General features: G+C 38.4%; 1 protein-coding gene and 1 non-coding gene across 2 annotated transcripts in view; both read right to left on the bottom strand.

Annotated features, from left to right (window-relative positions):
- Nucleotides 1–283: 283 nt before the first annotated feature.
- Nucleotides 284–355, bottom strand: TRNAK-UUU. Its single transcript has one exon. It is a non-coding gene; the product is annotated as a tRNA-Lys (tRNA).
- A 9,070-nt stretch (nt 356–9,425) lies between these two features.
- ZNF800 (zinc finger protein 800) overlaps nt 9,426–23,463 on the bottom strand; it is a 49,283-nt gene continuing 35,245 nt past the window's right edge. The window contains exon 6 of the mRNA XM_043463637.1: nt 9,426–10,529. Coding sequence (XP_043319572.1) covers nt 10,343–10,529 — 187 coding nt within the window. The 3' untranslated portion in view covers nt 9,426–10,342. The remainder of the gene's footprint in view (nt 10,530–23,463) is intronic.

Genomic DNA, 23,463 nt, shown 5'->3' on the forward strand with positions numbered 1-23,463 from the left:
CCCCTCGTTGAGAACCACTGAGGTAAGAGAAGTCAGGAAATTCTTTTTCCTTTTCCCACCCAGTAAATACCTCCCTGCCAAGATCCAAAGCATCTGAAGTCCATCATTCCACATTCATTGCCATTTCAGAGTATTCTTTTTTTTTTTAATGTATTGGCCATAGTTGATTAACAGTGTTGTGCTAGTTTCACATGTACAGCAAACTGATTCAGTTACACACATATATATTCATTCTTTTTCAGATTTTGTTTTTCCCCACACTGAACAGTTTGCAGGATCTCAGTTCCCTGACCAGGGATTGAACTTGGGCCATAGCAGTAAAAGTGCCAGATCCTAACCACTAGACCACCAGGGAACTCATACATATTCTTTTAAATTCAAAGTCCTCGAGAAGCGATACCCAGCTGTTATCAGTCATTGACACATTACTGTAATTGAGTCATCAGATTCCTTCCTTCCACAGATTGGCCCATTTTTAATATACTGGTGGTCTGAAGCGAAAGTGAGAGTAAGGCACAAAGATCTGGGAAAACCAGTTGGTTCCTTCTATGTCCAAAACATCCCTTGATCTTCCCCCCACCCCCACTACAAATTCTATCTTTCAGGAGCTCTACTTCTCACCTGTATTATGGCAACAAATTTTTACCACATCCCCCTGCACCAGTTTCATGACTCTCAAACTTATCCTCTCCATCGTCCTTGGACTGATCTTTCTAATTATGCCAGTCAACTCATAAGTCTTTAAAGACTTGACATCATCCAGAGGAAAACATTCAAGCTCTTAATAAGGCATGCACCCTAATTCCATCCATATGAATGTTTCCTAATCCCATGTCTTTGCCCTTGCTGTTCCCTTTCTCTTTCTTTCACTTCCCTTTGTTTACTGGGAAAGCTTCCAAACTTTCAGTTGCAACTCAAACACTCACAGCCTTGAAAAATCCTTCTCTGATTCACTCAGCAATAATTAAGATGCTCCTTTTCCCAGGATGCCAGATAACAGTGAGCATATCTTTAGTGTAGCACTTACCTCTTTTTTAAGTAAGCTTCCCTGGTGGCTCAGATGATAAAATAATCCTCCTGCAACGCGGGAGACTTGGGTTCAATCCCTGGATCAGGACGATCCCCTGGAGAAGGGAATGGCAACCCACTCAGTATTCTTGCCTGAAGAATCCCATAGACTGAAGAACCTGGTGGGCTACAGTCCATGGGGTTGCAAAGATTTGGACACCACTAAGCAATGAACACTTTCACACTACCTCTTTGTTTTTAATTATTGTTTTACTAGACTTTTTTCTCCACTAGACCTTGAGTTCATTGAAGGTAGGAACCATGGTCTGCTGTTTTCCTGAAGTTCACAGCATGGTTTAGAGAGCCCTGTGTGATCAGGCCTCGGGATTCCTCTCCTGTCTTTTCTGTTCACAGTGTCCTTCTTGCTTTCAACTCCCACACCACGCAGACCTTTATTCAATTCTAATTCACTGTGTCCTCTTCAACTTCCAACCTCCCCATACAGCCTTTCATCCTGTTTGCAATGACCTTTTCCCTCCTCCATTGAATGCTGTCCCTGAAAACTCTGCTCACTGTCCATCACTCAGCTAAATGTTACTTCTTTCAAGAACTTAATCCTAACTTCCAGACCAAAGGAGGTCCCTCTTTTACACTTCCAAGACAGTCCACGCTTCTTTCTGTACCATTTTGCACATACTGCGGTAGTATGACTCACACCACCACATTCAGGGATAAGAGATGGTACTATTACTTTAATTTTCTAAGTAAAATTCAATCTGATTCTGAACTTTTCACTCACTAGTGTGGGGGAAAAAAAAATCTGTCATATTTTTGCAAGGCTGTTAAGAGTACAGAATTCTGGAGGCCTCTGGAAAGCCTAGGACTTAGACTCTAGTCTTTAACCCACTGTGACCTATGACCACTGCTGAGACACTCATCATCTAATTTGTATTTCATTCAAATACAGAAGGCTCTGTTGCTTCATGCTAAACTTTCAGGCTCCATAAGGCCCTAGTGAAAAGTGAAACTCGTTCAGTTGTGTCCAACTCTTTGCCTTCCCATGGACTGTAGTCCACCAGACTCTTCTGTCCATGGGATTTCCCAGGCAAGAATACTGGAGTGGGCTGCCATTCCCTTCTCCAAGGGATCTTTCCAACCCAGCGATCAAACCCGGGTCTCTTGCCACAGAGTCAGATTCTTTATCATCTGAGCCACCAGGGAAGCCGGGTTTTACCTATCTATCAACCTTACTATCTATCTACCTATCTATCATCTAACTATATATATATCATATATATATACACACACATATATATATAAAATGCTTGCATCTATCTATATATGTATAGATATAGATATATCTAGATATATATGTATATCTATCTATCTATCTATATCTATCTATATATATATATATCCTACCTCCCTGGGTTCTATCACCAAGTGTCACCCTGCTGCCACTTTCCTCTGAGGCCCCAAGACCTTCCAAGTGCCACTTCCCCCAGGATTGTAACTTTTGCTTCTAGCCATCTGAGCACCAATCTCACCCCTAATATTTACAGGGCCAAGACAAGAGAAAAGTAGAAGTAACCTACATCCAAATATTTTCAAAGTTACAAACCAAGCCAACAAACTATTAAATGACTTCTATTGCTCTATGCTCACGTATATGCCCTCATAATTTCCTGGAAGGCTACATTCAAGTTAAGAATCCTTGGATTCCTCAGTGTCCCATAATGGAACATGGGAGCCTAATCATAACTGGCCCTTATACCATACCCCAGCTGCATCCCACACTGCGAGGGGCCCCACATACACTGATGTGGACTCCCGTCTGCAGAACCAAGCTGTCACACCCTTCAAATAGCCACCCTTTCACCATCCTTTAGGCCTAAGAGAACTCAAGTGGCATGATAGGATGGACTAGACGAGGCTCCAGAAGGTGAGGCTGTTTGGATTGAGAATCCTGGGTCCCAGGCACCCAGAATGCAGTCTAAAGAAGAGTGTTCAGGGTCCAGGTGGGCATATTCCCTTAGATCCACAGACTCTTCAAAAGTGACTGAAAGAGGGCCAGAGCAGGGCCATATAAAGAATGGGTCCCAAAGCAAGGGTCTCTCTTACCCGGGTCTGATGGTAATTTTGAAATCAAATTGTTAGGTATTGCTGGAACTAACTTCTCAGCACACAAGAAGAGGCTCCAGAAAAGAAACTTATTCAATATGCTAAATCAGTATTAATTCAACTGATGAGTGGAACCCAAGAGAAAGGGCCATCAAGCTGCTGCTAAGCTAATAAACAAAATCAGTGCTTCCTAAAGTTTTATTTTAAGAAGTTACCAGTTCTACTAGGAAAAAGTACAGTATTCTGTAATGAAATGTTTGAAATGCATATTTTTAAAGCAGGTTTTTAATGCATAACTTCTCAGAAGCTTTAATATAAGAATGTGGTCTGTGAATCCAAAATAAGCAAGTAAACTTACATGGGTGTGTGTGTGCTTAGGTGTGTGTGCATTTGTGTGCACACTTGTACACACATGCATATTTCTTGGCACTAGAATTCTGAAAATGCTATGAATCAAATAAAAGAAAATCACTATATCAGTCAGAATTCCTGAGTGCCAATGACAGAAATTAAAGAATTAAATGGAAGATTATTAGGCGACTCTTTTAAGAACCAGGGTTAGAAAGCAAGTAGTCTGGACAGTAGAAACCACAGCAAGAAGAGCCCAATCCTTATGTTACTAATACTGAAATAAATTAGTTCCTAACCATTTCCACTTCTTTATAGCATTGGGAAATGCTAACAAATAATAACTAAAAAAACAAAACCAGGATGCAAAAGAATATGAGCCCAATTCTGTCCAAAGGAAGAAAGAATGAAAGAGGATATACAGAAACAATCCTAGAAGAAAATATAACAAAATGTTAACAGTGTTTTACTGAGTGACAGAGTTACAGGTGATCTTTATTTTATTTGATGTATATGAATTACATGTGTAAGTATAAAAATAAATATTTTTAAAACCAATCTTTTCCAAATCTAAAAGAAAACTTGTTCCAATGCCAAAATCTTCAAACTCCTTGTTTACAATTCTCAAATCCCCCTGATTTCATAAACTTTGATAATGAGTTTTTCTAATTTTTAGATGACCTTTTAAGTTTCATATTACCTGAGGATTTTTGAGGTGATAAACATTATTAAAGCTCTTTTTTGCCTTTTACATGAATGAATATGATACTATATATAAATCATAGTTCCAGTAAATTATTGACTATAATGGCATACCAAATCCCTGTTGTCAGTAGCCAGTATAGTCACCATTAGTCAGTGCAATTAGTAGGATCTCATAACAAAGAACTCTAGATAATGCTTGCATATAACTTGAGATAACTTCAAGGATAATTTCACTTTTTTCAAACAAAATTGCCTCTTTATTGAATTAGCAACATAAATATTAATAAATTTATTTTTTATTAAAAAAAAATCAGGGTTAACAATAACAAAACCTCACAACACTATCCTAAATAACACCAGTCAAAACAAAATGAAAACAGCAATCATAATCTATTTTTTTTAAATAGCAACAAATAAGAACTATATACCAAAACCTTTAAGATGCAGTCACTGTTCAGAGGTAAATGTATAGCCTTATGTGTCCTATTATTAAATAAGAAAGAAATAAAAATCAATGAATTAAGTCATTAATTAAAAAGAAATATTCTGAAAACAACAAAATAAACTTAAGAACAAGGAAGGAATTTTTAAAAATTAAAAGTTATATTAACGATGTAGAAAATAGAAAAAATAATTAAATGTTGGTTTCTCTAGAAGACCACCAAGTCTAATAAAAGAAAGAAAATGTAACTAAAAAGATTAGAAATGAGAAAAGAGCTATAACTATAAATATAGAGAAAAATATTTTCAATTATAAGATTATATGTAGAAGACTGGTAAACTGTTAAATAAAAAGGCATGATTTGCTTTAAAGTTGCTACTATTTAAAATTTATACTCAAGAAATAGTAGTTAACCTGTCTAAGCCAAAACCATAGAAGAAAACTTAAATTTTTTTAGAGAGTTATCTTCCACTCACTTACCCTGAAAAAAGCTTGGGCCCTAAACAGTGTGGTGGGTAAGTTCCTCCAAACCTTCAAAGAATTGACAATTCCTACACTCTATACTAATCTAGGACACGGAACAAGATTTTTTTGAAGCTATTTAAGACAGAATTTAAAAATGCAAAGCTATAGTCCAAACATAGTCATGAATATAAATGCAGTTATTCTAATTAAAATGTAAGGAGCTGAATTCAAAGTATTATGCTGAAAGAGGAAAACAAACCCACTATGATGAAACAGGATACATCTCATACAGAAATAATCCAATATTAAGAAAATCTATTAATGTAATTTATTATAACAATAGGCCATATGATCATCTCTTCTTGCCCAGAATACATTTAATATAATTCAGCAACAACTTCCAATAAAATGTTTAGAATGCTTGAACCAGGAAACCACTTCTTTGGCCTGATAAAGATTTATTTCAATCAAACAGCTAACATTCAAAGCTAGTGAAATATTACTGGTATTCCTAAAAAGTCAGGAATAAGAACAAAATTAAGATTAATACCATCATATAACATGTGAGGTATTAATATTGTAAAGAAAGAAAATCACTATTAAGTATATTTCAAGTGATTGTCTACTTAGAAGAGAATCAACTAGAAAAATTAATGAAAGAGTACAGAAAAGTTACCAATTACAGAAATCAATAGCCTGACCCAACAAGGAGCAACCAGTTATAAAACATGAAAGGAATGTGATCCCAACAAAGACATAAAATATCTAATAATACAATTAACAAGAAACACACACCACCTACAAAATTGCTGAAAAATATATAGGAAGCTTTCAATAATCCTGACGTGTGACAAGTTCCTGAATGGCAAAATAACTAGTACAACAATGGGCATTTTCCCCTAATTAATCTATGAGGTTAAAGCAATTCTAAATAAAATGCCAGTTTCTTTTGGAAACTGAGCAAACTATAACTAAAGTTTATCTGGAAGAATAAAAGCACAAATATAGCTGAAAATATTTTGAATAAGAAGAGTAATGCTTACCCCATTAAAAAGTTAATCACACAATAAAGCAGATTACAAAATGACAATAATTAAAACATGGTTCAGGAATATAGAAGGATGCCCCTCCCCCAAAAAACAAGCAAATAAATAATAAATCCAGAAACCACTCAAATATATTTAAGAATTTAATTTTTGATAAGTGTAGAATTTTCAAAACAGTGGAAGAGGGAGTTTTCAGTAAGTGATGATGCAACAACAAAATAAATATTTAGAGCCTTAATCATATCTATATCAAAAAATAAATTCCATTTGGAATAAAGATTTAAATCTAAAAAAATTAAAGGAAAAAATAGACAAATATTTATATAACATTGAGCTGGAAGAAGACTTTTTCAAACACATCACCAAAAGCAGAAATCTTGAAAGGACAAATAGATTTACCTAAATAAAAAATGTAACATTTCTGTATATCAAAGATACTACAAATTAAATTGGTACATATAAGACAAGGGGCAAAGTATTGGCAACATATTGAATAAACAAATGGTTAGTGATTTAAATATATAAAGAGTTCTTACAAATCAATAAAAAATGAACTCCCAACAGAAAAATTAGCAAATGTGTTCATTTATTCCTTTAACAGATATTTATTGTTCACCTAATATGTGCCAGGTATTGTGCTTCAGGCTAGAAACACAATGTTGAAGAATCTAGACATCCAGACACAGTCTCTTTCATTCATTCCAGTATGGGAAACATAGACACAAAAAGTAAATAAACAAATAATTGTACAAATCAAGATAAGGAATTTAAAGAAACAAAGAAGTGAGAAAACAAATGAGAGGAGAGAGGTGAGCACTATCTGCAAACAATGCTCTGGGCAGGGCTTTTTAAAGATGCTATATTTAAGCAGTTATCTAAGGATTGTTGTTGGGGAGAGGCTAACCAAGGAGAGCAGCTTGGCAGAGATAACAGCATTTACTGAGCCCCTGGGGCTTCCCTTGTGGCTCAGCTGGTAAAGAAGCCACCTGCAACTCAGGAGACCTGGGTTTGATCCCTGGGTTGGGACGATCCCCTGGAGAAGGGAAAGGCTACCCACTCCAGTACTCTGGCCTGGAGAATTCCATGGACTCTATAGTCCATGGGATCACAAAGAGTCAGACACAACAGAGCGACTTTCACTTTCGCTAAGCCCCTGTGGGGCAGAAAAGCATGTTGGAGGAACCAGCGTGGCTACATCATAGTGGGCAATAAGAGAGGAGCATAGATAGGGTTGGAGAGATAGGTAGGGGTCAGATTGTGCAGGACTCTGTGAGTCATGATAAAGGGTTTAGATTTTATCTTACAATTTACTCAATTCAATTGAGGAGTAAGGTCATTGTCATCACTCTATGAAGAATGTATTTAAGTGGGTCAAGGGTCATGAGTGAAAGTAGAGACAACAGGTAGGCTGGCTGTCACAATAATCAGGTGAGAACATGATTAGAATTAAGTGATGGCATTGAAAATGAAAAGAAGACATTAAAGATACATTTGGGGGACCAAATGGCTATATTATGCTGGTCTACTTGATGTATGGGAGAGATGAAAAGAATCAAGCACGATATATAGGTTTCTGGCTTGAGAAATTGGTTGTATGGTGGCACTTTTTACTGTAACAGGGGAAACAGGTTTGGGGTGAGAATGTGGAATTAGATTTTGGACATGTTAAGTTTGGAGGATCTGAGTCAATCAAAGGAAGATATTAATTAAGCAAGCAACTAGATATGTGAGTCTAAAACTTAGAGGAAAGATCAAAGTAGGAATCATAAATTTGTAACTTATTAGCATAAAGCCAGGACTTAAATCCATGGCAATTGATAAGATCCTCCTGGGAAAGAACATGGAAAGAAAAAAGGGACCCAGTGGAGGTTTTAACAAAACAAAAACCGTCAACTTTTCAAAGTTAGGCAGGAGATAGAGCATAACATTAGGAGCAAACAGTAAAGCAGGAAGAAAACCTGGACAGAATAGTCTTGAATATGAAAAGAGAACCTTTAAAGAAGCAGGGAGTGGTCAAGGTGAAGACAGGAAAATATCCTTTTGGATAGGATAGGGTAATATGGAAACTCCGGGAGATGGTGAAGGACAGGGAAGCCTGGCTGTTGCAGTCCATAGGGTCACAAAGAGTCAGACATGACTTAACGACTGAACAACAATATGGAAGTGAGTGGAGGCTTCAAATAGGGCACTTTCAGGAGTGGGGGTGGGGGTGTCACACTGTGAAAGTGAACGTAAGGTCAGAAAATGAAGACAATCTATAGGATAATTCCTTAAAGAAGTTTGGTCATGAAAGAGAGCTGAGAAATGGCTAATAGATGAAAAAGATGTGCCTGAGGGAAGGTTTGGTTAAGAGTACTGGAGTGTGTTTGCAGGCTCATGAGAATGATTTATTCAAGACAGAAATTGACATCGCAGAAGAAAAGGGAAAGCCTAAAGAAAAAAGTCCTTGTAGAGGCAGGAAAGGTTGAGATCCAAAGGTTGAGAGGAGGAGCTGGCCTTTGAAACTTCCTCCAGTCACTAAAAGGAAGTTGGTGGTTACCAAGGCAGCTGGGTTGGGAGTGGAGGGTCTTGTGCTGGGAAGATAAAGTTTGTATGTAACATGTATTTTTCAAGGGAAATTTAAAGTAAACAGGGAGGAGGAGATTGGAAAATTTTGAGGAGAGATGAAAAGGTATAAACAGAAGTGGGAAACTGAGACTATAGTAGGAACAATAGCACCAATTTGAGGTTTGAGATAAAGGATTCAAAGTAAAACTGTGATTTTCTTAAAGAAAATGTCCAGCTGTCCCAGTCAGGCCAATGGAAGGCAGACAGTAAAGTTCATTCAGAGTTGAGATTTTACCAGGAAAGTAAATTGAAAAAAATTGAAGTTCAAGACCACTGAGGGGACTATATTTCAAGGAGGATGATAATAGTGATGGATCACAGGATCTAGGCTAGACAAGAAAGTGACAAGGGCTGATAGTGGGGAAAATTAAGTTAATGAATTGTCAGTGAACAAGGGATCCAAGCTGATAGGAAGATGGTGATCACAGTGGAATGACTGATAAGGTGTTAGTTCAGGTCCTCCTAGAAGCTGGGAAAGATTGGGGGCAGGAGGAGAAGGGTGACAGAGGATGAGATGGTTGGATGGCATCACAGACTCAGTGGACATGAATTTGAGCAAATCCTGGGAGATAGTGAAGGACACGGAAGCCTGACATGCTGCAGTCCCTGGGGTCACAAAGAGTCAGACATGACCTGGTGCCTGAATAACAACCACCACTCCTAGAAGCAGACACGGAGGCAGGTTTTAACTTAGAAGACTTTTATTGAGGGGACATCTGTGAAGGAAAGAGGGAAAGAATCAGGAGCAGGGCGTGGTCTTCATACCATAATGCAAGTCTGACACCTAGAAAAGGAGAGGGAGGTTGGGCAAGAAGAGCCTTAGGCTCATGTAGCACGGTTCTAAGAAAGTTTCAGTCAGGCTGCTGAGGAGTACGCAGGCCGAAGTTGCTCGTTGGAGGAGTATGGCGTCTCACTAAATACCCCGACTCTGCTCAGTCACAGACCAAGCAGCCCAGGAGACGCACCAACCTCGGTGCAAACCCAGTAGAGGATGCCCCGGGATGGCAGATTAGAACCTGGGAGCAAGGGCTGATTCGGAGAGGAACAAATGGTCACTGGGTATGAAGTTACACGGAGGGGACTGGAGGCTGGAATTCAAGTTTACCCACAGTTATTGGTCACACGACTCCGGACAGCGCGTGTCACCAGCCTGTGATGATGGGATTTGAGGTGAAGAAGATTAAAATGGGAGCTAGTCTTTGAAGAACTAATAATGAAGGGAAATGACAAGTAACTCGACAAATTAGGAGGAGGAAAGAGGATGGTACTCTCCAGTGGCAAGATTCTCAAAGAAGCCGGGATTGTGGCAGACGGGATGAGGAAGTACTGCTCTCCGAGTAACGACTAGCAGGGAGGCTGTCCTCGCACCCGCCGGCCCTAAGGCACACGGTCCTCCTGAGGGGCTGCGTGGGACAGAGGTCGGTAAAGCGCGGGGTGACGGCAGGGCGGCGGTAGCTGAGGCCCCCGGGGAGATCGCCGACGCCAGAGTGGACTTGAGAGCTCCGGCGGGTGCGGCGGGAGGAGAGGCGCGACGGGCGAGGCCTGAGGTACTGGGCGGCGCGGAGCGCGGCGGCGTCCGGGCGCGGCCGGGCGGCGCCGCTCACGGGGCCGCGGGTTTCCCGAGGCCGCGGGCGGCGTGCTGGCGCTCCCGGGCGGCGCCGCCGCGGAGCTTGGCGCGGCAGCTGGCGGCGGCCTGGCGCGTGGTGACGGCGCCCGCGGGCGGGCAGCGGCTCCCGGGGACGGCCGGGCGCAGGGCGGCGGCGCTGCGGGGCGACGGCTTCCCGAGGCTTCGGCCCGCACGGACGGCAGCGATCCCCAGGGAGAGAGACAAAGACACGCCGGTTAGAAACAGGCCGAACGCGCCGGCGCCTCCCCGCTAATTCAAGGAGCCGCCAACCCCAACTCAGCGCGATGCCATTTCTGCCCAACAGGTTGTTTGTCGTAGCCACAGGAGATAAACCTGTGTTCATCAGGGGAAGACAGCATCCAACTGAAGTGTCATTAAACATGTTCTTAGCCATTTAGGAAAAGGTATCAAAACCCTTAAATTCTTTTGACCCAGAAGTTCTAGTTTGCGAGTTTTCCCTTAAGGAATAATTATGAATACCTGCAAAATTTTCATACGGGGTATTCACTGCAATATCTATAACAGCAAAAATACAACAGGCAAAATGAAACAGCAATTTAAAGAAAAACTGGGACTATCCTGTAGCCAACAATGAGATAAAAGTCTTAAGAGTTGATACTAACCTGTTATTAAAAGAATACCGGGATATAGTATCTATTCATATGGAAAGGTATACTAGATAGGATAAAAAAAAATTGCTTAATCCTCATTTGTAGTGTATGGGAATGGGTGTATATATATGTGTGTACATGTGGATACATAACACTACACACCATACATGTATAAAATAATGGAAACACTCCAAACTGTTAGGTGGTTATCTTCAGGCGATGAGGCTACAGGTCAATCTTTACAATTTCCCAAATTGTATTCAATAAGTGTATCTTTATAATAAAAAATTCAAGCAACTTAATAATAGGCATTTAGTCCATTCTTACATACCCATTCTTTCTACCAATTCAAAATTATGTTTTACGTTGTGTAGCAAAGTGATGGACATCAAAAGATTCTAAGAATGAATGAATGACTTCCACAGAAGTAATTTATCCTCCTCAAAAGTTCTGAGTAAATCACAATATTTCAGAGCCGTTTATGTCTTAAACATTATGCACTGAATCAAAACCACTGTCTTCTGTTAAGTTATACCTTTACTCAATTAAGTATTCCTACTTCAGGTGAAAAAGACTTTCTGAGTTTCTAATGAACCTAATTTGATTTGTAATCTCCACAGACTTGGGAACACAAAGTTTGCTGGGAAAAAAAAAGTTACCACACTTTTGGAACAAATGTTTTAGGTAATACCAATGTTTTAACAATGTATTCAATAATTTGCTCTTCAACTTGAAAGAACTTAGTGGGAGCAAAACTAAAGTATTACAATAAACTAGTCAAAACCTTTTATCTTGGTATTCCAGTCATAACAAATTTAAGTTTTTAGCACTTAACACCAAGGGAATCTTTTGGGTGATACTAAAATTTTATACCACCATAACAAATGGAAGGAATTATAAGGCTTTGTTATTAAACTGATAGAAGATCCATTAATACATAAATTCCAGATCTCAGAACTGTGAGATTTTCCTTAACTTTTCCATAATTTTGGATTTTCATAAATCCAAGCTTAGATGTTTATTGGAATGTTGCTTAAACAGAGGATGAGGTACTGATCAACCACACCACCCTGCAAGTTTCCTTCCCTCTGTAGGTAGGCATGGGATAAAACAATCATGTCTAGACATTCATTTTTGTAAAAATTTTTTAAAAATCATCAGAAATAAAACATACAGAAAGAAAAAATACTAACTGGCCAAAAATTTGTATTAACCAACTGCTGGAACAAAAAGGGTATGTGAACTTTTTATAAAGCAGTGTCTCTCCAAAATCCTTATTTTACACCAAATGATTTAACATAGCAGGATTAAATGCAGATAAGACAGAAGTACATTTATTTTTGATGCTATCATCCAACTTTCATTTGGTGTGTTGTACAGCAATTTCAATTCAACATTTTTGAGTGTTATGTTTCAAGCACTGTGCTCAGACCAAAAAAAAAAAAAAAGATAACTTGAGATTTCTCCCTTTGAAAAGCTCTATCTAGAAAATTACCTTCAGATTATTCAGATAACTCCAACCCTAAGGCTAACCTGAATCCCTAAATCACCCTTCAGCCCTGCCAAAGCTTTTCATCTCATTATTCTACAGACGAGCTTTCTAATTTCCTGTCATTCCTTTGCTCAGATTCATCCAGAGCGTCCCACTGTTTCCACACTAGCGAAGTTATTAGTTCTTATAACCTTTCAGGGGAGTCAAAGACTAGTGAGATTCTGACTAGACATGGACTTTGTCTTCCAGAAGCATGCACAGAAATGCATACATACACCATATACTTCACTGCACTAGAAACTGATTTCCTGAACATAAGCAATATACAAAAAGCAGCATTTACAAAGAAAGGAATCCCTCCTTCATCCTTTCTTGCAGGAAAACTAGTGACTTCCTGAAAGAAATTTAAAAATTTTAATGGCTCAGCAGTAAATCTCAGTAAAAACCTGGCTTGATTTGAAATTCTAATATGGTCTTTGACATAATAACACATAGATAACCTTCAATAATCAATTGTAACTTTATTCTCCATGGCCGTTAAGTATTGAATTCCTTGACTCAAAAAGGTACACAGAACCAAAGCCGAATTCCATAGAATGCTTTGTCAGTGTGTACTAGAACACTGAATTCCTCCCAGAGTTTCAAGCCAAAGTCAAGTCCCATTATTTCCTCTGCCTTCAATTTCAATTAAGACCTCTGGAAAGGCAGCAAATTTCTGTCTAGTAGAGAAAAACATCATATTCTGTTCCCGTCTCTTGGCAATACCTCTTGGAAAGGTGGTAACAGCTGCTGACATGGAAACAAATGAGGCACAATGACATGTGGCTATCCCTTCCTCATCAGAGAAGGAAAACCATGATGCATGCCTGACGTCACAGGTGCACATCTGACCTCAGAGTGCTATCAAACTTTTTCTACCATTTGAGTAATTATCAGACAGTAGGGGAGAGAGATTATTTTGAAGATGTTGACAGCCTTTCCAATTTCCAAAGAGTCCGAAAATGAAATTGGTGATGACATGATAGAGCACATGAAAATGGGAAGCCTGATGTACCAAGAGGCATCAATAGTTTTATCCAGTTACATGATGAATGGAAATGGCATGGGGCTCATTTTTTTCCAACTATGGAGTAAATGATATCATTTGACAAGCAGTGCCTCAATTCTCTTTCATGGACCTCATTTAAGAAACTTCACATCAAACCACTTGACTCTCCACTCCCCTAACATACAATGTTCTCTCCCTTCTCTCATGTATTCAAATACTCAAGACCCTCAGCCATTCTAATAAGCTTTCCCTGATTAACTGCAGTCTTAAAATGACCTATCCATTTTTTTTTTATGAATTCCCGCAATGTTTTCTATTTATGACTGTCCTAAAGTGTGTATTATCATGATACCACCAGCTTCAAAAATGCACTATAATCTGTATTTTTACAAACATCAGAAAGAGCTGTGGCAATTTCTCCAGTTTCCCTAAACCTATTTTGCCATTTTTAAAAGAATAACTTATCCCCAGAATGATGGAGAGGAGAAAGCTGACAATTGTTGCTGGAGTGACAGATCAACTGACCTCAATTATTCCTCTCTGTACTCATTTTGATACACAAAATTTGATTTTTCAAGTGTATATTTGCCAGATCCGTAACGTCATTGTTGACTGTTGAGTTTACCACCATTGTACTTCTACCCCTAGATTGTCCAACCATGCCTCCCAACTCCCATGGTCATCCTACTATTCTAAGAATTCAGACCACTTTCAAAATAACTTTATGAGAAAGAATTTAAGCAGATCTGAAATGAAGATAAACTGATTAGATGGAAAAGCCTACAATTAACATCATCTATTCAAATAAGATATAAAATTATCTACATCCTAGAGCTGAGCAATAACTTGAAGATTATCTCTTTCAATAGATTCACATTATAGATGGAAGAACTGTGGAGAATGGGGTATTTTGGAATAAGAAACTTAAATTTTAAAAGTATCAATATTTCAACAACAAAAGGATAGCAGAATCATGTAAAGCCAAAAGGGATTGGCCTAATCCATTAGCTCATGGATTCAACACTAATAATAAATGCAATTAAGGAGTTAAAAGAAAAAGAAATTAAACAATGAAAGTAACTCAAAATGTGAAAGATGAGATTGATTAGTAAGCCAAAGAAATGGCCCAAAAGATCGTCTTTGACATTAAAATACATCAAGGTAACCCGAACTTAACAACAGTTACACTTATTATCATTTATTGTATGCCAGGCATTGGGCTGTTTGAATTACATTAGTGCAGTTTTATTAAACTCTAATGCAGAAAAACTTTGCTAAAGGAGAAAGAAATCAAGAAAGCAAAAGCTGGCCATCTGTCTGCATTCTGGTCTACTAGAAAGGATGCTCTGAAAATTGATGAATATCTGGTCTGAGTGGCAAGTATATTCCTATGGGAACACTGAACGTATCATACTACCAGAGCTTGCAGATAATGGTCACTAAGAGCTGATTCAATGTTCATCAAGAAACCTTCAGATTATAGTTAGTTTTCCATGTATGTTTGTCTACTGGGGGAGATTACACTGAACCATAAACAGAAGTCAGTGTCCCTGATATATCTCATGACAAACTTAAAAACTAGTATTTTGGGCGTCCCAGGAGACAAAGGTTCATATAGTCAAAGTGACGGTTTTTCCAGTAGTCATAAAAGGATGTGAGAGCTGGACCATAAAGAAGGCTGAGCTCTAAAGGATTGATGCTTTTGAACTGTGGTGCTGGAGAAGACTCTTGAGAGTCCCTTGGAGAGCAAGAAGATCAAAGCAGTCAATGCTAAAGGAAATAAATCCTGAATATTCACTGGAAGGACTGATGCTGAAGCTGAAGCTCCAATACTTTGGCCACCTGATGCGAAGGGCTAACACATTGGAAAAGACACTGATACTGGGAAAGAGGGCAAGAGGAGAAGGGGGCGACAGGATGAGACAGTTGGATGGCGCCAATGAACAGGAGTTTGAGCAAACCCTGAAAGTCAGTGAAGGACAAGGAAGCCTGGCCTGCTACAAACCATGGAGTTGCAAAGAGTCAGACACGACTGAGCAACTGAACCATAAAGGTGGCTCAGTGGTAAAGAACCCACCAGCCAACAGGGAGATAACAGTTTGATCCCTGGGGCAGGGAGATCTCCTGGAGAAGCAAACAGCAACCTACTCCAGTATTCTTGCCTGGGAAATGCCATGGACAGAGGAGCCTGGCAGGCTACTGTATAGGCAGTCGCTAAGATATGACTTAGCAACTAAACAACATCATTGTGGCATTTATACTTAAATATTTATCTATGAGACTGGCTAGAATGACACAGTCCTCAAGCACCCAGTCACCTTGCTAGCTGAATCAATAGTGGCCCTAGATGAACCAATAGGACCAGCTTTAGAAAGCAGTGACCATGTCAAAGTTAAGTGTGAGGTCTAGCAGGGAGGCTAGCCTGCCCTCTCTGTCTTGCTGTTCACCATCTTTAAATTACGATGCCATGTGATTTTCAAACACATGCATACAAAAACAATTTAATTCAAAATGGGAATAATGGAATAAGGAGGAACAAACTACAGCATTGTTTCTCCATGTTCCAGTGCACTAACTTGTGAATTTAGAGTTTAGTTTCTACAGCAGAGAAGGCTGAAGATTTATTTTTGTTTTTCTGGCACCAATAAGTAACTGTTTCATCTATTAAAAGAATTAGTCACCTAAGCAAAAAGTAAATGTTCAAGAACTGGACATATAAACTTTTACTGAACAATAAATACCAAAACGTTTCTCATGTCCACAAATATATGCAATATGCAGTTACTTAACAGGTTTTGTTTTTGTTTGGGGTGTTTTGTCAGTTTTTGTTTTCTAACGACATCTCCAGAGGCGCAAGATCTAGTAATAAATACAGCCAGGTCCTAACATGACTTATCACAATTCTTGACAAGATGTTCACAGCATCACATCAAGAATTCCAAAGTCAGAATGCAGTTAGGACCCTGTGTCCATGGTCAGGGAGAACACACATAGAAGCTGTACCAATGCTATGAACCTCATGGATACAATTTTATTTATACTACTACTGAATTTTAACTACTGTGGTATCAGTATGAAAATACACTTTTAGTCTGGTTAACTTTTTTCCAATCAATAATGGAGTTATAATTAATACTATTTTCAAACAGAATTAGTAAATGATATGTGGAGAAGTACTGCCATCTTTAGGGAGAATGCAGGATTACTAGTAATCAAATATAAACATTCAGCCTCTATGAATCCTATCATGGACACTTGGTACGGTACACTTTTTTTTCAATGGATTTGTCTTCTGTGATACAGTTTGGTCCAAAAGATCTAAAATCAAGCAGTTTTAACAGGCCCCATTAATGTATGAAAAATAAAGCAATAATTTCACTGACAGATAAGCTAGCCAAACTAAACCGTGAATGATCGAAATTAAGGATATATGTTTATACAGATGACATGAGTCATCCCAAAAAGATTAAACATGAGTCATCTCAAAAATAAAAGTTATAAACCATTTTAAGAAACAAATGAAAAACTATATTTCTGTGATTAGCATATGAAGTTGGAGATTTTTAAATTTAGAAAATAAATATTTGTGGTTTAATATTTATAGCACCACTGCTTATCACTGGCACTGAGATATAAAGCTGTTTGGAACATACCATACAGGTTTTTACACAAGTTTAAAAGTAAATGATTTCCTTGAAAATTTCACCTACCATTTCTCATATGGAAAAGAAAATATCCCAATAAGCTATTTTTGGTAACTAGCAGTAATAATTATTATGCACATTTCACTAATTTTTTAACTTTAATATTTATCATAAGTAAATCAATGGCCATGATCTCTCTGAAAGAAACATGAAATACCACACTATGTTGCACATGAGGTCCTCAATCTGATACGCTAAAAGGAAAGAGTAACACTTTGTTCGCATTAACAAAAGTTAGTTGTCTGATAGGATATATAGTAAAACGGAAAGTTCATGGACCAAGGCATAAAAATATATGAGTTCTACAATTTTCAGACTTAATGCTAAAAAGTGAAAGAAAAACAAAAAACCCACCAGGAACAGAAAAGTGTGTATAAAGGTGAATATATACATTTATATGATTATATACACATAAAACATCACGAAAGCCCAAGAAAACTGGAAACTAACTTCTTAACTCAGGGAAGGAGAATAAGAGAACCAAGAGATAGGGTAGGAAAAAAACTTACCTTTCACAGTACATCTCTTTGTATTGCTTAACTTTGTTAACATGTATACGTTGTTATCTACTAAAATCATCTTTAAGAGATAGCTGGTCTCTATTCCTGACTTCTTCATTGACTTCATGCAATCACTTACCTCAGTTTTCTCCACTTAAAATGAGGTTAAACTACATCTCTAGAGTTCCCATCTACAATTCAACAGAATTCTGGCTTAAAAGAAGGTATATACAGAATGTATGTACCAGATGGCTAAATAAAATAACTATGAGCCTTACTTTGCAGCCTGCTCTGTTCCCATTAGGCTACAAAAGCAGCATAGTAAGCAAAAGAGTCTGGAAAGAAAATTTATGTTTGTGAACTTGATAAAAGTTTGTCTTCTTTCTTTTTATTCTGTTCCAAAAGTAAAAATATGGCTAGTCCTGGGAGTTCCTTGATGGCCTAGTGGTTAGGATTCTGGATTTTTCACTGCTGTTGGCTTGGTTCAATCCCTGGTGGGGGAAATGAGATGCCACAAACTACACCCAACAAATACATCAATAATCTGGCTAGTCCTCCTTTTATACACATACACACACACACACACAATTGCTTCTAAGGTACAGATTCTCAAAACATTTTGATACATGAGTAAATATTAAAAATAATTATAAAGAGGTAGAATCTTTGTGGAGGCTTTTAAATGGATTCTGAGGCAGGAAAAAGCTGAAAAATCACCCCTGTATTCCCCTAAAATTGGCCCAAGAACCTCCTAAAAATCCTTCATAATCTTCATAAATACAAGATACCAGCAGACCCAGGGTAGCCAAGGGTAGAGCAATAGAAGCTTTAGACCAGTAAAAACAGGACATGAAGAGAGGACACGGACATCTGAAGAATAGAAAATGGGGACTGATGATCCATTCATTCATGACCTTACATGCTGCAGAGCAAAACTGTCAGTCTTGAGTCTCAGTGGGCTTAGAGTATAATCATGGGGACCCTGTAGTTAAATAATGATGCACTAATAACAAAGGATGAAGAGGGGGGGAAAAAAAGAAAAGTGTTCCAAGTTCATCAGAGGAAGAGGTCACCATGGGCTGGAGCTACAAAGAACAGATTCACAGAAGAAGCAGAACTTAAAATCTGTGTGATAAGCAAAATGATGATGGAAACATGAACAAAATTAAGTCAGTTTAGTTTTAGTCATAGTTTGATTTTAAATAGTAACTTGGCAAAAAAAAAAAAGAATTATGTTGCCACATTTTCTTGACAGAATACAGGAGTGATGACATACTGAAGATTTATCAAACGTGACAAACAGGCTCAAATATAAGATTAATATGCATCTAGATACAATTTTTAACAGGGCAGGGTTCTAAAGTATGAGAAAACCATACCTATTCCAGAACATTTGGCCATCCTCTTCCAGTATTTTCTTGCAAGTTACTGGCATTATTTCCTATCACAACCTTCACACTCGAGTTAGCTCCACCCAAAATGTACAAAATGAGGAAGTCAAGAGGTGCCAGTTCTACTTTTCCATTGATTACAATTGTGAGTTGGGTCTGGGTAATTCAAAGAGTTATGTGTGCTTTACTACATGAAAAAATGTCAAAACAAAACAAAACTATCCTCTCAAGAGATTCTGTAACCATATGAACTACGGAAATAATACAGAACCACATAATCACTTTAGGAAAAATATATAAATTCAAGGTGTTATTTATGAATACAGTGTTATGTGGCTTCTGCTTGATTTCCTCAACATAAATCTTACCCTTATCCTGGCTCCAGTTTAGTCTCCTCAATGCTATCAGAGGCTCCTGGTTTTTAAAATCCTTCAACAGCTACCCCAAATTTTAAAAGTATGATTCAAACTACTCACTTGGTATATAAGACCTTTCTTGATTTGGCTGTAATTCCTTTTCCTGGTTTATATGGGGTCTCATGTCCTCTGTACCTACCTGGAAAGTTTGCCTAACTAACTCTTTCAAAACTCAACTTAAAAATGAATGGATGAATTATGAAAAGCCTTCGCCAATCCCAGTGTGCCTTACAATTCCACTTCTGTGTATCCTTATAATGTGTTCTTCTTTCACAGTACTTGAAAAAAGGAACTGCACTTCTTTCTGTAATCCTAGCACCTAACTCAGTGCCTCGCACAAGCAGGAGCTCAAAATGTCTACAAAATGGATACAGTCAGCCTAAGACAGTGAAATCTGAAGAATATTCATGAAATTCTTTGACTTTTGAAACCTGAACAGGCTCCATGGGGAAGGGGAGTTTAATTTGCTTATTGTGTCTATATTTTTTTTTTTTCATTGTGTCTATATTTTAAAATAATTTTTTCATTTTCCATTCAATAGAAGTTTGCTAAATTAAGATCTTTAATCTTTAAAAGGCAAATAAATACCTCATGTAAAACACAACTAGTCCTTCGAGTAATAAATACTTTAATTAACATGTGGTGCAAAGGCCTGAATCACTCAAGAGGCTAAAAAAGAATCTGGGTTAACTCAACTTAGCAAATACCTGTTTGCCTGCATGGCTAGGGCACCACCTATGCATTTATAACAGGTAAACAAACCTTAGGGGCCACCACCCTACAGCCCCCAAATCAACTACAGTCACATCAGCATTAGCGTGAGTGTGGGGTAATGCAACTGTTGACTCATATCCTTAGGGAAATAAACGCAAATGGCAGAAGGGAGAAGCCCATTATTACTTCAGAAAGGCCAGAACTATAGACCAAGGTCCGGGAAAATGTAGGAAGCTTCTAAAGCTTTTCTGCCTTTGCTATCTCCTGTTTTCATATACTGATAAGCTATCTATTATTCATCCACTCATTCAACAAAGATTTTTTTAATGTCCCAAGCATTGTGCTAGGCACAGGCTCTATACAACTCTCCCAGTCTCTTACATAAATCTCTCCAGTGGGAAGACACATGCTAAACAAATTAATGCACAAATATAAACATAACTAAAAATTATATTAACTGACAATGTGGGAAGGAACATGAAACAGAACTATAAGGGAGATAATTTTAGACTGTCTTTATTTAGAAGTGAAATTTAAGCTGAGACCTGACAATGAGTAACTTAGTTGAGCAGTGAACACACAGTAACAACAGATCTGTCTGTGTTTTAGGAAGATGGTTCTGACAGCAGCATGGAAGACAGATTAGAGGTCAGTTAAGAGATTACTGCAGCAGTGTAGGTAAGAGATAGGAGTCCTAACTAAACTATTAATACCAAAGGTGGAGATGGCAAGGAGAAGCCAAATGTGAGACACATCCAAAGGCAGGATGGACGGGCACTGACCACTGATCGATCAGGTAAAGTATGTAAGAGAGAGAAAGAAGTCAAAGTAGTTCCTAGGATTCTAATTAGCCCAGGTAACCAGGAAGGTAGGAGTGTAAATAACTAAACAGGGAACACACAGAGGAGAAACAAGCTTAAAAAGAAGCTAAGTTGGGTTTACTGAGTTTCTGTTGCTTTTAAGTAAGATATGGAGAAATATCCAGGTGGAGATGCTTGACACATAACTTTGAAAACAAATGGTCTAATAATCAGAATCACTAGACTAGAAAATAGGTCTGGGGTCATCTTCACAGAAGTAATAAATGATGCTTTAGGAGAGAGGAATCAGCGAAGGAGTATTAAAAAAGAAAAAGGAGTAAGGAAAGTCTGATCATGTTTAAAGGCCTAGAAACAAAACAAAAAGTCAGTGCCAAGAGAGGAAGAATCAGAACTCACAGAAGTGTTAGTTCAATAAATATTTATCAGCATCCACCACGTTCCAGGGCTTCCCTGATGGCTCAGATGGTGAAGAGTCTGCCTGCAATGCAAGAGACTCAGATTCGATTCCTGGGTCAGGAAGATACCTTGGAGAAGGGAATGGTTACTCACTCTAGTATTCTTGCCTGGAGAATTCCATGGACAGAGGAGTCTACAGTCCACGAGGTTGCACAGTCAGACACAAATGAGTGACTAACACACACACACACATACACGTTCCAGAGTCCTTAAGATGCTTAAAGACACAAATAGATAACTTCAATTTAGTTGTATATGGGGCACTATAGGAACACACAAAAGGGAAACCCAGCCAAACCCAGATCAGGATACACTCAATGAAAAAAACAGTGTCTGAGCTAAAGTTTTAAAATTAAGTGAAATCATGCAAAGAAAACCGGTAAGGACAAAAAAAATGAAATCAAGAGAATGCCTCTAGATTTCTGAAATGCTCAGCAGGATAAAAGGTTATACAAAAGAGCTGGAAGAAGCTGAGAGGCTAAAGTGAGTAAACTGGTAAGTGATTTAAATTGGTAAGAACAGAGTCATTCTTAGAAAAAAGAAGAGAACCAGATGATGAAAAAAGTGGACAAGAGATTTTGGTAGGGGAATTCCCTGGTGGTTCAGTGAATAGGAATCTACCTGCTAATGCAGGGGACATGGTTCGATCCCTAGTCCTGGAAGATTCCACAAGACATCTAGCAACTAAAGCGTGGGCACCACAACTATTGAGCCCGAGTGCTACAACCACTGAAGCCCATGCACCCAGGGCCTGTGCTCCACAATGAGAGAAGCCACTGTGATGAGAAGTCCGAGCGCTGCAATGAAGACCCAGTGCAAGCAAAAATAAATAAGTAAATAAATAATTTCTAAAAAGAGATTATACTTATATTTTTTTAAAAGGTTTTGGTAGGAAGTTTACAGAAGATTTTGGGGGAAATGTTACAGAAGGGAAGGTTGAGTGAAGCTGCCAAGCTGTGTGAGGATTTGGGAAGAGATGGGTAAAGAAAACTTAAATGAAGTTTGCTGAGCTTAATGTAATTGTACCTTTCTATCTTCTTAGAAGATTTCTGTAAAACTGTAAAAGGTTCATTTTCCAAAGCTTTGGAAGTCTGTCTGTTTCTTTTGGATGCAATACCATGCTGAGACCAGCCCAAAGTGATCCAGTCATAAGTGACCATGAAAATGTTGGAAACGTAAATTTCTGTAAGCATTAATGGTCATAGGGGCTTCCCTTGTGGCTCAACTGGTAAAGAATCTGTCTGCAATGCGGGAGACCAGGGTTTGATCCCTGGGTTGGAAAGATCCCCTGGAGAGGAGAAAGGCTCCCCACTCCAGTATTCTGGCCTGGAGAATTCCATGGACTGTACAGTCCATGGGGTCACAAAGAGTCGGATACTACTGAGCAACTTTCACTTTTCACAATGGTCACAGAGAGGTCAAGTACAATGAAAGCAAGAAGGCATTAGGTTTAGCATTTATGTGGTCACTGATGCCCTTCAAGTGAACTTTCAACAGAAATGTAGGGGAAAGAAAAAACTACAGATGATTCACACGTGAAGGGTATAGGCATGGCTCAATATTGTCCTTCATTCAATAAATATTTACTGAATGCCTACTATGTACCAGGAACTACCCTAGGCGCTGGAGAATCAATGATGACCAAGGCACAGGTCTCCTGAGAGTCTGATGGAGAGGGGAGACAACAAAATAGGCAACTACAGTAGTGAAAATAGTGCTCAAGTAAAGTACTGTGAGAGCCTAATGGAAATTTAGAAAGCCAATGCCTAAAGAAAGGCAATGCCAAAGAATGTTGAAACTACCGCACAACTGCACTCATCTCACACGCTAGTAAAGTAATGCTCAAAATTCTCCAAGTCAGGCTTCAACAGTACGTGAACTGTGAACTTCTAGATGTTCAAGCTGGATTTAGAAAAGGCAGAGGAACCAGAGAGCAAATTG

This window comes from Cervus canadensis, chromosome 3, assembly GCF_019320065.1.
Source record: "Cervus canadensis isolate Bull #8, Minnesota chromosome 3, ASM1932006v1, whole genome shotgun sequence".
Taxonomy (NCBI): domain Eukaryota; kingdom Metazoa; phylum Chordata; class Mammalia; order Artiodactyla; family Cervidae; genus Cervus; species Cervus canadensis.